The sequence below is a fragment of the Mobula hypostoma genome, chromosome 8 (genome assembly GCF_963921235.1).
Source record: "Mobula hypostoma chromosome 8, sMobHyp1.1, whole genome shotgun sequence".
Taxonomy (NCBI): Eukaryota; Metazoa; Chordata; class Chondrichthyes; order Myliobatiformes; family Myliobatidae; genus Mobula; species Mobula hypostoma.
Window position 1 is genome coordinate 6,270,271 of NC_086104.1, and position 15,210 is coordinate 6,285,480.

The 15,210-nt window shown below is 48.2% G+C and overlaps 1 protein-coding gene across 4 annotated transcripts in view; it reads left to right on the forward strand.

The window, feature by feature from the left end:
- Window positions 1-15,210, forward strand: part of phactr2 (phosphatase and actin regulator 2) — a 143,240-nt gene that overhangs the window by 37,539 nt on the left and 90,491 nt on the right. For all 4 annotated transcript variants that reach the window (XM_063055435.1, XM_063055433.1, XM_063055434.1 and 1 more), the window contains exon 2: window positions 11,856-12,014. In XM_063055435.1, the coding sequence (XP_062911505.1) occupies window positions 11,856-12,014 (159 nt within the window). The remainder of the gene's footprint in view (window positions 1-11,855; window positions 12,015-15,210) is intronic.

The following is a 15,210-nucleotide window of genomic DNA, read 5'->3' on the forward strand; positions in this document are numbered from 1 at the left end:
CCACCTATTTTAATCCAACTTCCAGGTCCATGACCACTATCTGGTGGAGGAGCAACACCTCCGATTCCATCTGGGTAGCCTTCAACCTGATGGCAGGAACATTTCCAGCTTCTCTCCCCTCTCACCCCTTCTCTTCTCCTCACCTGCCCATTTCCTTCCTCTGGTGGCCCTTCTCCCTTTCTTCCATGGTCCACTCTCCTCTCTGATTCCTCCTTCAGCTCCTTACCTTTCCCACCTATCACCTTCCAGCTTCTCACCTCTTCCCCCTCCGCCCCAAGCCACTAACCTTCTCCCTCACCTGGTCTCACCTATCACCTGCCAGCTTGTACTCCTTCCCCTCACCACCTTACTCTGGCTTCTTCCCCCTTCCTTTCTTGTCCCAGTGAAGGGTCTCAGCCTACAACATCAACTCTTTATCCAGTTCTATAGATGCTGCCTGACCTGCTGAGATCCTGCAGTATATTGAAAGGCCTAGATAGAATGGTCATGGAGAGGATGCTTCCTGTTGAGGGAGCGTCTAAGACCAGAGGACACGGCCTCAGTCCCTTTAGAACAGAGATGAAGAGGAATTCCTTTATCTCAAGAGTGGTGAGTCTGTGGAATTCATTGCCGTAGACTGCTGTGGAGGTCAAGTCATTGGGTTCTTAGGGCATCAAAGGCTCTGGGGGAGAGGCCTGGAGCATGGGGTTGGGAGGGATAATAAGTCCACCCTATGGAATGACAGAACAGATTCAATGGGCTGAATGGCCTAATTCTGCTCCTACATCTTATGCTGTGCAACATCTCTTATGGTTACGATGGGGCAAGGCAGACAAGCCGGTCTTGAAAGATAAACAGAGCCAATGTGTGTAGTTTGAAATTAGAGAGGGCAGTAATGTTAAAAATCCAGCGGACTACCGAGATTATTCCCTAGTGGAGACTACAGCAGCAACTCCGCCAAGCGAGACTGTATCTTTAATCATTTACTACAGTCAGGTTTGTTTGCAGATCGGCTGCCTGGAATATTTGGTCTGCTAATCACCATATCAATGTGACAGACTGATGGGTTTTCTCAGCGACAATCAACCGTGACCCTCGTAGTCTCTCCAGTTGTTAGATAACCCAGGCCAAACAACCCCAGCTCCCCAAGTCCCTTCACAGAGAGAGGAAAAGGCTACCTTGTCTGGTAATCACTTCTCAGTGCTACCATCAGGCAGGGTGTACACAGGGTGTGGCCTTGGGTCCCACTCCACCAATTATTACCCTTCAGTCACCAGAACATCGGCCCAAAATGTCAACTGTTTATTCCTTTCAAAGTTCAAAGTAAATTTATTATCAAAGTACATGTATGTCACCATATACAACCCTGAGATTAATTTCCTTGTGGTCCTACTTAATAAATCAGTAACTACAATAGAATCACTGAAAGACCAGAGGTGTTCCCCGACCTGCTGAGTTCATCCAGCACTGTGTGTGAATTGAACTGACTTTATTGCTTCCATCTTTCATATACACGAGGAGTAAACATCTTTACATTACGTCTCCAGCTAAATGTGCAATTTATAGTAAGTTATAATAAATAGTATGTACAACAGGACAGTCAATATAACATAGAAATACAATTGTATCAGCGTGAGTTCATCAGTCTAATGGCCTGGTGGAAGAAGCTGTCCCGGAGCCTGTTGGTCCTGGCTTTTATGCTGCGGTACCGTTTCCTGGATGGTAGCAGCTGGAACAGTTTGTGGTTGGGGTGACTCTGGTCCCCAATGATCCTTCAGGCCCCTTTTACACACCTGTCTTTGTAAATGTTCTGAATCTTGGAAAGTTCACAACTACAGATGCGCTGGGCTGTCCGCACCACTCTCTGCAGAGTCCTGCGATTGAGGGGAGTACAATTCCCATACCAGGTAGTGATGCAGCCAGTCAGGATGCCCTCAATTGTGCTCCTGTAGAAAGTTCTTAGGATTTAGTGACCCATATCAAACTTCTTCAACTGTCTGAGATGAAAGAGGCACTGCTGTGCCTGTCATAGATTTACAGAGCAATACTGCACAAATAGATACATAGAAAACCTACAGCACAATACAGGCCCTTCGGCCCACAAAGCTGTGCCGAACATGTCCCTACCTTAGAAATTACTAGGCTTACCCATAGGCCTCTATTTTTCTAAGCTCCATGTACCTATCCAAAGGTCTCTTAAAAGACCCTATCGTATCCGCCTCCACCACCGTTGCCGGCAGCCCATTCCACGCACTCACCACTCTCTGAGTAGAAAAAACTTACCCCTGACATCTCCTCTGTACCGACTCTCCAGGACCTTAAACCTGTGTCCTCTTGTGGCAGCCATTTCAACCCTGAGAAAAGGCCTCTGACTATCCACATGATCAAAGCCTCTCATTATCTTGTACACCTCGATCAGGTCACCCCTCATCCTCCACCGCTCCAAGGAGAAAAGGCCGAGTTCACTCAACCTGTTTTCAGGCCCTTTGACCCAGCCAGTTCCTGTCGACCGCAGTTCCGACCCAGCTAGCCCCAGTTTCCTGTGTTTGAACCATATTTCCCCTCCCCCAATCCCCACCCCTCCATGTACCCATCCGAGTGCTTCCGAAATGATGCTACTCTACCTGCCTTAACCACTGTCTCTGGCAGCTCGTTTTGTGTACTCACCACCCTCTGGAAAAGTTGTCCCTCAGATCCCTTCTCAAGCTTCCCCCGGTTCACTCTAAACCTATTCTCCATTGTTTTGGACTCTCCCGCCCCGGGGGAAATCTGGTGGAGAAGGTAGACTGTGACTGTCCACCGTATCTACGTGTCTCATAACTTTAAGCACATTTGTAAAGTTGCCCCTTAATCTCCAACGTTCCTGGAAGCGAGCCCAAGATTGACTGCATTGCTCCTCTCCGAATGAGGCACCGAGCCGGGCTGAGGGCGATGAGGGCGAGGGTGGAGGGCGGTCGGATGTTCGGTGCCGTCTGCCTGCATCTGGCTGGTCCTCCTCGCGCTAGTTGCTGCTGCTGTAGGAGGAAGGCACAGAGTCTTGGGATCCATGTTGCCAGGATTGATCGGCAAGGCTGTGGGCTCATTTTGGGGCACTTTGAGGCTCTTGTTGCCCGAGTTCCTGGATTCTGGTTACTCTGTTTCTGCCGTTTCTGAGTGGACCGGGGGCACTTTGGTGAAGAATGGCCCTGTTGCCTGCGGTAGGCCAGTGGGCTAGCAGCACGGTGTTGAACTGAACTAAACTGAATTCCATTGGGTCCTAGGTTGATGTTTGATATTCTATATGTTGTTGGCTCACTTTTGGCCGTTTACTCAATTTGCTCTATTTTCGCACATATGGTGCTTCTTTGTTTCGTGGCTCTCTGCGGGAGGGTGAATCTCAGATGTATTCTGGATACATACATTCATAATAAATGTTCTTTGAATCTTTTATACATGGACCTAGCCTGGCCAACCTGCTGTGGGCAACAACTTCGTAAATTTTCCCCACACTCTTCCCAGTTTAACCACGTCAGAATACAGATCCATAATTCCTTGAAAGTGGCGCCACTGGTAGATAGGGTCGTAAAGAAAGCTTTTGGCACATTGGCCTTCATAAATCAAAGTACTGAGTACAGGAGATGGGATGTTATATTGAAGTTGTATAAGGCTTCACTGAGGCCAAATTTGGAATATTGTGTGCAGTTCTGGTCACTTGCTTACAGGAAAGATATCAATAAAATTGAAAGAGTTCAGAGAAAATTTACAAGGATGTTGCTGGGACTTGAGAACCTGAGTTATACGGAAAGTTTGAATAGATTAAGACTTTATTCCCTGGAGCATAGGAGCGTGAGGGGAGATTCAAGAGGTACACAAAATTATGAGGGGGTACAGATAGGGTTACTGCAAGCAAGGTTTTTCCACTGAGGTTGGGTGAGACTACAAATAGAGGTCATGGGTTGAGGGTGAAAGGTGAAATATTTAAGGGGAACATGGAGGGGGGGAGTTTCTTCACTCAGAGGATGGCACAGGTGTCAAAGACTATCAATTTGTACTGCAAACTCCTCACAGAAAGCACCAGAGGTCAGGGTTGGACCCAGGTCACTCAGAGAGTGACAATATGGTGGATGCAGGGTCAGCTGCAAGTTTAAGAGCAGTTTGAGTAAATGTGTGGATGGGAGGGGTGTGGAGGGCTGTGGTCCGGGTGCAGATGGGTTAGACTAGGCAGAATAACATGGACTAGATGGGCTGAAGGGCCTGGTTTTGTGCTGCAGTGTTCTGTGACTCAGCTTTGTTTACGGTGTTCTAATTCACTGGTGAGTTTATTCCAAGCATCTGTTGGCCTCGCTCGATTTGCTAATGTTTCCTCACTTGAATTTGCTTTACCAGAAGAACATGTTGGTCACCGTAGATATTTAAATAATGACAGCGAGTTAAATGTCTATCACGTTTCATTCACTGACTCTGCACCCTCCCAGCAAACACAGTGAGTGCTCCAATGCTTCGCTGTCTCAATGAATTTTACCAGAGGCCTTGGAGACAGGGAACGCTGCACGTAACTTAAGTTTGCAATTCCTGGGGCAGCGATTTGTGCCACGGCCTCACCGCGTCAGTGACCCGAGCTCGGTACTGACTTCTGTCGCCGTCTGTGTGGAGTTTGCCGCGCAAGTTGTTAAGAAGGTGTATGTCGTGTTGGCCTTCATTAGTCCTGGGATTGACTTCAAGAGGCCGAGGCCGTTGGCCTGCTCTGGGCCTCGTGTCTACGGATTCACTTTCGTTCTGAATGCTGTTGCTTGCTTTTGTTGTTTGCAGGATTGTGTTTTTCTTTCTTTCTCTGCGCGTTGGGTGTTGGTCTTTTTTTAAAATTTGGTTATTTCAGGTTTCTTGCTTTGTGGCTGCCTGTAAGCAGACGAATCTCAAGGCTGTTTAATTTACACACACTTGGATAATAAATGTACCCTGAGGTTATGTTGCAGCTCTATAAAACTCTGCTTAGACCACACTTGGAATATTGTCACAAACAAGAGGGAATCTGCAGTTGCTGGAAATCCAGGCAACACACACAAATTGCTGGAGGAATTCGGCAGGCCAGGCAGCATCTCAAAGGTTTCAAAGGTACATTTAATGTCAGAGAAATGTATACAATATACATCCGGAAATACTTTTCTTCGCAACCATCCACAGAAACAGAGGAGTACCCCCAAAGGATGAATGACGGTTAAATGTTAGAACCCCAAAGTCCCCACCCCCAGCTCCCTACTCCCTCCCGCATGTAAGCGGCAGCAAGCAATGATCCCCCCCTTCCCCACCGGCAAAAAAAACATCAGCACCCGCCATCGAGCACTCAAGCGTGAATCAAAAGCCACAGCGAAGACACAGACTTACAGTACTCCCAAAGACTACGCGTTCACCCAGTATTCGACATACCACACGTTCTCTCTCTCCCTGGTGGGGTGGTGGCATCTGTTAGTCTCGCGAGGCCATGGATCTGCGCCTGGAAAGTCTTGCTTCAGTCTGCGTTAGAGCAGCGTCTGTTGTGGCTGTAGAGGCCCACACGGGAGTGACAGTCTCGACTACAGCGACTGCACTTGAAGGCGCTGTCCTCCAGTGTTGTCTTGGTGCCGTTTTCCCGACGAGTGCGTCTTCTTCAGCAGCAAGCCTCAGCTTCTCCTCTCCTCTTTTTAGACCTCTGCGTAGTTCCAGCCTCCAATGAGAGCGATCGCTTGCGATGTCCTCCCACCTCTCGATGTTCATTTTCAGTGACTTCATGTCTCTCTTGCAAACGTCTTTGAAACGAAGATGGGGCCGCCCTTGTGCTCTCCTGCCGGAAGCCAGTTCCCCGTACAGCTGGTCTCCTATTATGGGAGATAGAGACGTCTCCATTTCACATCTATGGAAAAGAGTAAACAGTTCCTGCGGAAGGGTTTTGGCCCAAAATGTCAACTGTACTCTTTTCCATAGATGCTGCCTGGCCTGCTGAGTTCCTCCAGCATTTTGTGTGCATTGCTTGGAATATTGTGTTCAGTTCTGGTTGCCTCATTAAAAGAAGGATAGAGAACCTTTAGAGAGGGTGCAGAGGAGATTTGCCAGGGTGCTGCGTGCATTAGACAGCATATTTGATGAGGATCGGTTGAGTGAGTGGGGTTTTTTCTCTTTGCAGAGAAGGAGGATGAGGGGTAACTTGACAGATGTACAAGATCAAAGTTAAAATGAAACTTCTTATCAGAGTACATACATGTCACCACATACAACCCTGAGATTCTTTTTCCTGTGGGCAAACTCAGCAAACCTATAGAACAATAACTGTAAACAAGATCAATGAACAACAAACTATGCAAATGCAGATATAAATAAATAGCAATAAATAACAAATGAAATAACAGTATAACACAGTCCTTAATGAATGGAGGTATCACCTTTTGTTCAAGAGCCTGATAGCTGAGGGGCAGTGACTGTTCTTGAACCTGGTGGTGTACCAAGTCGTGAGGCTCTTGGATCTGCTGCTGCCTGGGTGGTGACGATCTCTGGATATCGCTTTCCTACAACAGTGTTTCATGTAGATGTGCTCGGTGTTTGGGAGGGCTTTACCCGTGATGTACTGGGCTGAATCCTTTCGTAGGACTTTCCAGTCAAAGATGTTGGTGTTCCCATACCAGCCCACAATGCAGCCAGTCAGCACACTTTCCACCGCACGTCTCTCAGATGATAAGGCACAAAATCTTGTGGACAGCAAGAGGCTTTTTCCCCCCAGAGCAGAAACAACTAATACAAGCGGGCATAATTTTAAGGTGCTTGGAGGAAAGTAGAGGAGATGTCAGAGATTGTTGTTTTTTTTAGAGGGGTGGGTGTGTGGGAGGCCCTACCAGGGGTGGAGGTAAAGGCAGGTGCATTGGGGGAATTTAATAAATTCTTAGAAATACACACACAGGGCTGTGTGGGAGGGAAGGTTTAGATTGATTTTGGGAGTAGGTTAAAAGGTCATCACATCGTGAGCCAAAGGGCCTGTACAGTACTGTTGTGTTCTGTATTTAAATTTCTAGCTATCTAAATATATCTGGAATATATTTAGAATTGGGGGGTGGGGGGAGGGGTAGAATTCCTGAGGGTGGGGGTGGGGGTATAATCCAGAGAGTGAGGGGGGAATGTGGATGGTGAGGGGGTTTAGAATCCGGGTGGTGGTGTGGGGGATAGAATCTGGGGGTGAGGGGGAGTTGAATCCTGGGGGTGAGGGAGGTGGATGGGATGGGATTAGTGTTAATGATGAGGGCAGAAGGCCATGTTTCTGTGCGGTGTGAGTCACGGAGTTACACCACATGGAAAAAAGCCCTTCAGCCCATCTGGTCCATGCTGAATGAGCTTCCCATCTGAGCCAGTCCCAGCTGCCAGGGTTTGACCCGCGAGGCAACGAAGGCCAGTGTCGTACTTGTCCTTACTGGCTGGGGAATCGAGTAGATGGTCGGGAAGTAACATTGCTTTGGTATGAAACATTGTAGAGTGGTAGTTCAGAATCAGAATCGGGTTTTTAATCACTGACCAATGTTGTTTTGTGAGAGCAGTACAGGGGAAGACGTGAACATTACAAAGAATAAATAATGCACATATGGAATAGAGGGGTAGTGGCTGCGGGCTGCTCAGAAATAGAAACTGATTCCTCAGCCATGGTCTCGCCTCCAAGAACTTTACTACTCGTGTCCTTAATATAATTTATTGATTTAATTGCAGGGTTTGTCTTTTGCACGTTGGTTGTTTGTCAGACTTTGTCAGCAGTTTTTCATTGATCCTGTTGGATTTCTTTGTTCTATTGTGAATGCCTACAAGAAAATGAATCTCGGGGTACTATGTGGTGATATTTGCATTGATAATAAAATCACTTTGAACGCGGAACTCGCTCCAGAACCCCTCTCTTCCATGCTTCCCCTCTCTCCAGGAACTGGAGCCACCTGAATCACACCTTTCCTGTTTCTGAGAGGCCAGCTGGGACTTCCCACCACAGCTGCTGTACGGGTGAGTCACAGGGTGTCACTTCTGATGACTCCATCCCCGACTGACGAATGCTAAGCAAGGCAAATGCGATGTTAGCAATCATTTTGAGAGGACTAGGATATAAGAGCAAGGATATAATGGTTTATAAGGCATTGGTCAGACCGCACTTGGAGTATTGTGAGCAGGTTTGGGCCCCTTATCTAAGAAGCTGTGTGCTGGTATTGGGGAGGGTTCAGAGGAGGTTCACATGTATGAAAGGGTTAACATATGTTTGGCTCTGGGCTTGTACTCACTGGAGGTTAGAAGAATGAGGAGGGATCTCATTAAAACCCATCAAATATTGAAAGGCCTTGATAGAATGGATGTGGAGAGGATGTTTCCGACAGGTGGGGAGTCTAGGACCAGAGGGCACAGCCTCAGAATAGAGGGACGTCCATTTGGAATGGAGATGAGGAATTTCTCTGGCCAGAGAGTGGTGAATCTGTGGAATTCATTGCCACAGACGGCTGTGGAGGCCAGGTTATTGGGTATATTTAAAGCAGAGGTTCTTGATTAGTCAGGGTGTCAGAAGTTATGGAGAGAAATCAGGAGAATGGGGTTCAGAGAGATAATAACACACCCATAATGGCATGGTGGAGCAGACTCGATGGGCCGAATGGCCTAATTCAGCTCTTGTGTCTTAGTGTTAAGGTGTTAATGGGATGGAAATGCTTTGAGGCACACAGCATTGAAATAGCCATTCACCGACAGGCCTTTCTGAACTCAATGCTTCATCCCCCTCACCTCCACTTCCCCAAGTACCTCTCGATTCCTTCCCATTAGAGATTGCTGGAAAATATTCTCAACATGGCAAGATACAGGAAGAAACTAAATGCAATACTCCCAGTAAATGTGACAGAAAGAGGAGAGGGAGATTCTGGGGTTTTTACTGTCCTCTGTAGGGTCTTGTGGTTTGATGTCTTGCAGCTTTTGAACCACACAATGGTACAAACGGAAAGGACACTCTCGATGGTGCTCCTCTAGAAAGTTACTCAAAGTAAAATTTATTATCAGAGTACATGCATGTAGATGTGCTCAATGGTTGTGAGGGTTTACCCCGTCAGGTACTGGGCCAAATCTACTACCTTTTGTAGGGTTTTCCACCCAAAGGCGTCAGTATCCCATACCAGCCCGTAATGCAGCCAGTCAACACACTTTCCACCACACGTCTGCAGAAGTTTGCCAAGGTTTTTGATGGCATCTCGAATCTCTGCAGCCTCCTGAGGAAGTAGAAGTGCTGTCGTGCTTTTTTCACAGTTAGATTTCTATGATGGATCCGGGCCAGGCCCTCTGCGATTAATGACACCCAGGAATTTAAAGCTTCTGACCCTCTCCACCTTTGACCGTCTGATGATTACTGGCTCATGGACCTCTGGTTTCCCTCTCCTGAAGTCTACACAATCAGTTCTTTAGTCTTTCTGACATTGAGTGAGAGGTTGTTGTTATTACCCCACTCAGCCAAGTTTTCAATCTCCTTCCTGTGTACTGATTCATCACCCCTCTGATACAGCCCACAACAATGATGTCATCAGCAAACTTGTATGGTGTTGGAGCTGTACTTAGCCACACAGTCATCAGTGTAAAGTGAGTAGAACAGAGGGCTAAGCAAACATCCCTACGGTGCTCCTGTTCTGATGGGAATCGTGGAGGAGATGTGTTTGCCAATCTGAACTGACTGTGGTCTACAAGTAGAGGAAATCCTGGATCCAATTGCACAAGGGGGTGAGGCCCAGGTCTTGGAGTTTACCAATTAGTTCTGAGGGGATGATGGTGTTAAATGCTGAGCTGTAATTGATAAAGAGCATCTTGATTATGCATCTTTCCTGTCCAGTTGTTCCAAGGTTGTGTGAAGAGCCAAGGAGATGGCATTTGCTGTAGACTTGTTGCTTCGGTAGACAAATTGGAGTCGATGCAAGTTGCCTACTGAATGGGGGCATACCTCAATCTCCTCAGAAAGTGTAGACGCTGCTTTGCATTCTAGACTAGTGGGTGTTGTTAGATTGTCCATTATATCAGAATCTGGTTTATTATCACCGGCATGTGTCATGAAATTTGTTAACTTAGCAGCAGCAGTTCAATGCAATACATAATATAGAAGAAAAAAAACAAAATAAAATAATAATTAAAAATAAATAATGGTATACATATATTGAATCGATTAAAAATTGTGCAAAAAACAGAGTTAATATATATTAAAGTGAGGTAGTGTTCAAGGGTTCAATGTCCAGTTAGGAATCGGATGGTAGAGGGGAAGAAGCTGTTCCTGAATCACTGAGTGTGTGCCTTCAGGCTTCTGTATCTCCTACCTGATGGTAACAGTGAGAAAAGGGCATGTCCTGGGTGCTTCAGGTCCTTAATAATGGACGCTGCCTTATGTGCACACCAGGGAACTTTGTGCTGACACTCTCTCCACGGCATACCATTGATATTGATGTGCAATGGACAGTGCCTCTCTGAACTCCACAATCATCATCATTTGTCTTGTCCACGTTGAGACTCGGGCTGCTGGTCTTGCTCCATTTGACAACCCTCTCTGACTCCTCTGTGTGCGCTGACTCGTCGTTGTTGCTGGTGAGAACAATCTCTGTCGTGTCATCAGCGGACGTGATGGTGCAGTTTGAGCTGAATCTGGCAGTGCGGTTGTGAGTCGGCAGAGGGCTGAGCACACAGCCCGGGGGAGGCGGGATGATGGAGCTCGAGGCGCCAACTCTGACTGACTGGGGTCTTACCGTCAAAGATGGGAAAGATCTCAGATCTCTCAGTCCAGATGAAGATCACAGCTCAAAACATCAACTGTCCATTTCCCTCCACTGATGCTTCCTGATGTGTTCTCACGGTTTTTCTTTTGCCTGCCAAGTTCAAGGTGCACTTTCCATTGAAGCTAATGGTCATTTTATTTATTTTTTTATGAAAACATTTCAGAGCTTATTTTATTAGTTATGTAACCAAACCAAATTAATTGTAAATAAGATCATACATCTTTAATAGTGCGCTAATGCTGTACAAATGAAAAAATTAAAGTATAATCTTTCTATACCAATATGGCTGTCATTTTACGGCATGGTAACAGGCCCTTCCATAGCAATGGGCCCACACCACCCAATTACACCCATGTGACCAATCAACCTCAAGCACAAGATGCTGGAAATCCAGAGCAACGCCCACAAAATGCTGGAGGAACTCAGCAGGTCGGGCAGCATCGATGGAGAGGAATAAACTGTTGATGTTTCTGGCTAAGACCGCGCTGTCGGAGCAGTGCTGCCAGGATAATCAAGGACACGACCCACCCAGCCAACACACGTTTCATCCCTCTTCCCTCCAGGAGAAGGCTCAGGAGCCTGAAGACTTGTACAGCCAGATTTGGGAACAGCTTCTTTCCAACTGTGATAAGACTGCTGAATGGATCCTGACCTGGATCTGGGCCGTACCCTCCAAATATCCGGACCTGCCTCTCGGTTATTTGTTTGCACTACCTTACTTTCCCTTTTTCTATTTTCTATTTATGATTTATAATTTAAATTTTTAATATTTACTATCGATTTATACTCCAGGGAGCGCGAAGCGCAGAATCAAATATCACTGTGATGATTGTACGCTCTAGTATCAATTGTTTGGCGACAATAAAGTATAAGACCCTTCATCAGGACTGGAAAGAAAGAGAGAAGATGCCAGTTCTGAAGGGACTCGGCACAAAACATCGACCATTTATTCCTCTCCACAGGTGCTGCCTGTCCTTCTGAGAGCCTCCAGCATTTTGTGTGTGTTGACTAATTAGCCAACTCATCCTTGCGTCTCTCTAAACCCCTTCCCCACTCTTCCTGCACCAACCCCCACACTGCAGATCTCGCTCACTCCCTCTGTTTTCCCCCCCAACACAGGTGACGCCCCTCCCACTGTGTGCCCGGACTCTCCTCCTACCGTGCCAGTGACACCCCCACTGAGGCGGAAGAGCAAGCTGGCGTCCATCAGCAACTTATTCAAACCGTGGAAATGGCGCAGGAAGAGGACCAGCCCGAAGTTCCAGGAGACCTCTGCGTGTAAGTCACCTACCTGCCTTTCCCCCGTCCCCCGTCCCCCTCCCTCTCTGGATCTCCGCCTCGCTGCCTCTGAGGGGCGATGGGAGTCTCAGCCCCTCCATCCTCACCCGAGGACCAGCAAGAGGCTGCCACCCACCACCTCGTGGCCATTCCATCCTCCCCCGCCCCCTAGCCCACCCCCACCCCCCTCTCCCCACCGCCCCCCCAGCCCCCTTCCACCCCCCTCTTCCCCTGACCCCCCCCCCCCAGCCCACCTGCTGGTTCTCCACAGTGCCAGCCCAGTCAGTGAGTGTAGGAAAGGTTTAGAGCCTGGGCACCATTTAGCAGGACCCGCCCCCTACACCAATGAAATTCAGAGCCATGTGGTACCAGCACAGGCCCTTCGGCTCATCTAGTCTCTGCTGGCCAATGTAACCATCAGAGCAGGCCCCATCCATTGGGGTGGCACAGTGGCCTTATGGTTCACAGCGCCAGATACAGGACCGGGGATCAGTTCCTGCTGCTGTCTGTCAGGACTTTGTATGTTCCCCGCCCCCCCCCCCCCATTCCCACGTGGGTTTCCTCCGAGTGCTCCGGTTTCCTCCCACGTTCCAAAGACACGCAGGTTAGTGTCAGCATGCTGTGCTGGTGTGGAAGCGTGCTGACACTTGCCGGCTGCCCCCAGCACAACCTCAGGCTGTGTTGGTCGTTGACGCAGACTATGCATTTCACTGTGCGTTTTGATGTGACAAACAACGCTAATCTCTTTAATTTCAGTTGCCTGTACTTGAATCCTATCCCCCTCCCTCAGGGATTCCCAACCTTTTTTAGGCCAAGGACCAATACCATTAAGCCAAGGGTCCGTAGACCCAGATTGGAAACCCCTGGTCTAAATCTTCCCTACACAAGTACAGAATCTGTCTGACTGTCATCTTGTTCTACATATGGAAGACCCATTGTGTGTGTGTGTGTGTGTGTGTACGTACATGCATGTGTGTCTACATGTCTGTGTACATGTCTGCATGTGTCTCTGTGTGCGTGTGCCTGTGTGTGTGACTGCGTATGTCTCTCTCCATGTGTGTATGTGTTTGTATCTGTCTGCATGTCTGTATGTGTGTCAGTCTGCGTGTGTCGGTGTGTGTGTGTGTGCATCTGCATGTGTGTCTGTATGTTTCTGTTTGTTTGTGTGTGTGTGTCAAATTCCCATCAAATTCTGCCCCCTCCCCTCAAACCTCTGCCCACTAGTTCTTTATTCACCAGTCCTGAGTTTAAAAAAAACTTACCTACATCCAGTCCTGATGAAGGTCTCGGCCCGACCCATCAGCTGTTTATTTCCTCCTCGTGGATGCTGCCTGACCTGCTGAGTTCCTCCAGCATTCTGTGTGTGTTGTTCTGGATTTTACACACCTTAATAAGTTCACTCCACAGTCTCCTACCTCCCAGTGAATGAAGACCCAACCTGCCCAATCTCTCCCTATAACTCAGGCCGCCTCCAGTTCTGGCAACGTCCTTGTGAACCAGTCTTTATGTATATTTAAGGCAGAGATTGTTAGACTTTTGATTGGTCAGGGCATGAAGGGTTATGGGGAGACGGCAGTAGATTGGGGCTGAGAGGAAAATTGGATCAGCCATGATGAAATGATGGAGCAGACTCGACGGGCCAAATGGCCTAATTCTGCTCCTATATCTTATGGTCTGCGTGATTGTCTCTGCACCCTTTCCAGATTAATCAAATCTCTCTGTTCTGAGAGACTGGAGGGCCAGAGGGCTAGAGGCAGCCTGTCCTGGTTTTGGAGGCCTACCTGTGTGTGTGGGTGGGTGGGGAGGGAGGAAAGGGGCCTGATTTGGTGGTATTATGTTTTGATGTTGTTGATGTTGCTGCTTGTGTTGATCTGAGCACTGGGGACACGCTCTGTTGGCGCCAGAACGTGTGGCAGCACTAGAGGGCTGCCCGGTATAATTTCGGGTTGTGTTGATTGTTAATGCAAAACGACGAACTTCACTTCACTTCACTTCACAACGTACGTGTGGTAAGTGAACTAATCTGAAACCTGATGGCAGAGTGGTAGCACTGTTCCCGAAGAGAGCGAAGCAACGTCAGGTGAAGAGCAGAGTGCTGGTGTAACCCCCAGGCTGGGTGAATAACATTGCAATCAGAAGTGGAAAGTGGGTTAAACAGGGGGAAGGTATTCGAGGAGAGGGGAAGGGAGATGGAAAGGATTAAAGATTCTCGATTTGTCACACACACATAGTGGAATGCACTGATAAAATCAACAATCACACAGTCCGAAGATGTGCTGGGGCGGCCTGCAAGTGTCACCAACGTAGTGCGGCCACAGCTTACTGACCCTAACCTGCACGTCTTTGGAAAGTAGAGGAACCAGAGGAAACCCACGCAGTCACGGGGAGAACGTACAAGCTCCTTATAGACAGCGGCTGAAATTGAACCCCGATCGCTGGTGTTGTGAAGGGCTGCGCTAACCGCTCCATTACCATGATACCCTCTTGACTGGGAGACAAACACGGGCAAAGCAGACAGCTCAGACTGGCAACTTGGCCAGGATAAACACGATGGGCCGAAGAGCCTGTTTCTGTGCTGTGGAACTCCAAGAAAGGGACTGGAGCATTGAGGAAAGAATTCCCCATGCCTCGCTAAATAGGGTGGTAGATCGCCAGTGATGTGAGGGGCTCTTAGTAACCCAGGAAACCACTCGACTCGGGGTTAGCTTGGGTACAGGCAGTAAACACTGTACGTGCCAAGAACACTCGGACTTTTCTCCCTTTCCAAGTGAGGCTTATTCAGTGATGACACCATCTCTGAGGATCGTCATCTCCTCATGGTGGAGAGGCTTGTGTGGTCCTGAGATCCCGAGAGCGATGCCTTCTGGGGCTTGGCTCCTGGTAGGGTCATGTAGGTGGGCATGTCAAGGGGGGAGGTTTCGGACGAAGGGAGATCCAACGGTGGGGCTGGCGAAAGATGATGACACGTCACAATGGCAGTGCAGCTGGAGGGAGGCTACAGCAGTGGAGGGTCCTGAGCCATCTTGCATTCCACGTCACTGGACCCTGACCCCAATCTGTCAAGGACCATGCAGTGACTGCCCGTACATCAGCCTCCCCACGTTAAGCCAAGTCACACACAGGCATTCTCCATGAAGGGAATAACAGACAACCCCTGAAGGCAACATCATACTCGACTCAACTCAGGTGATCAAAC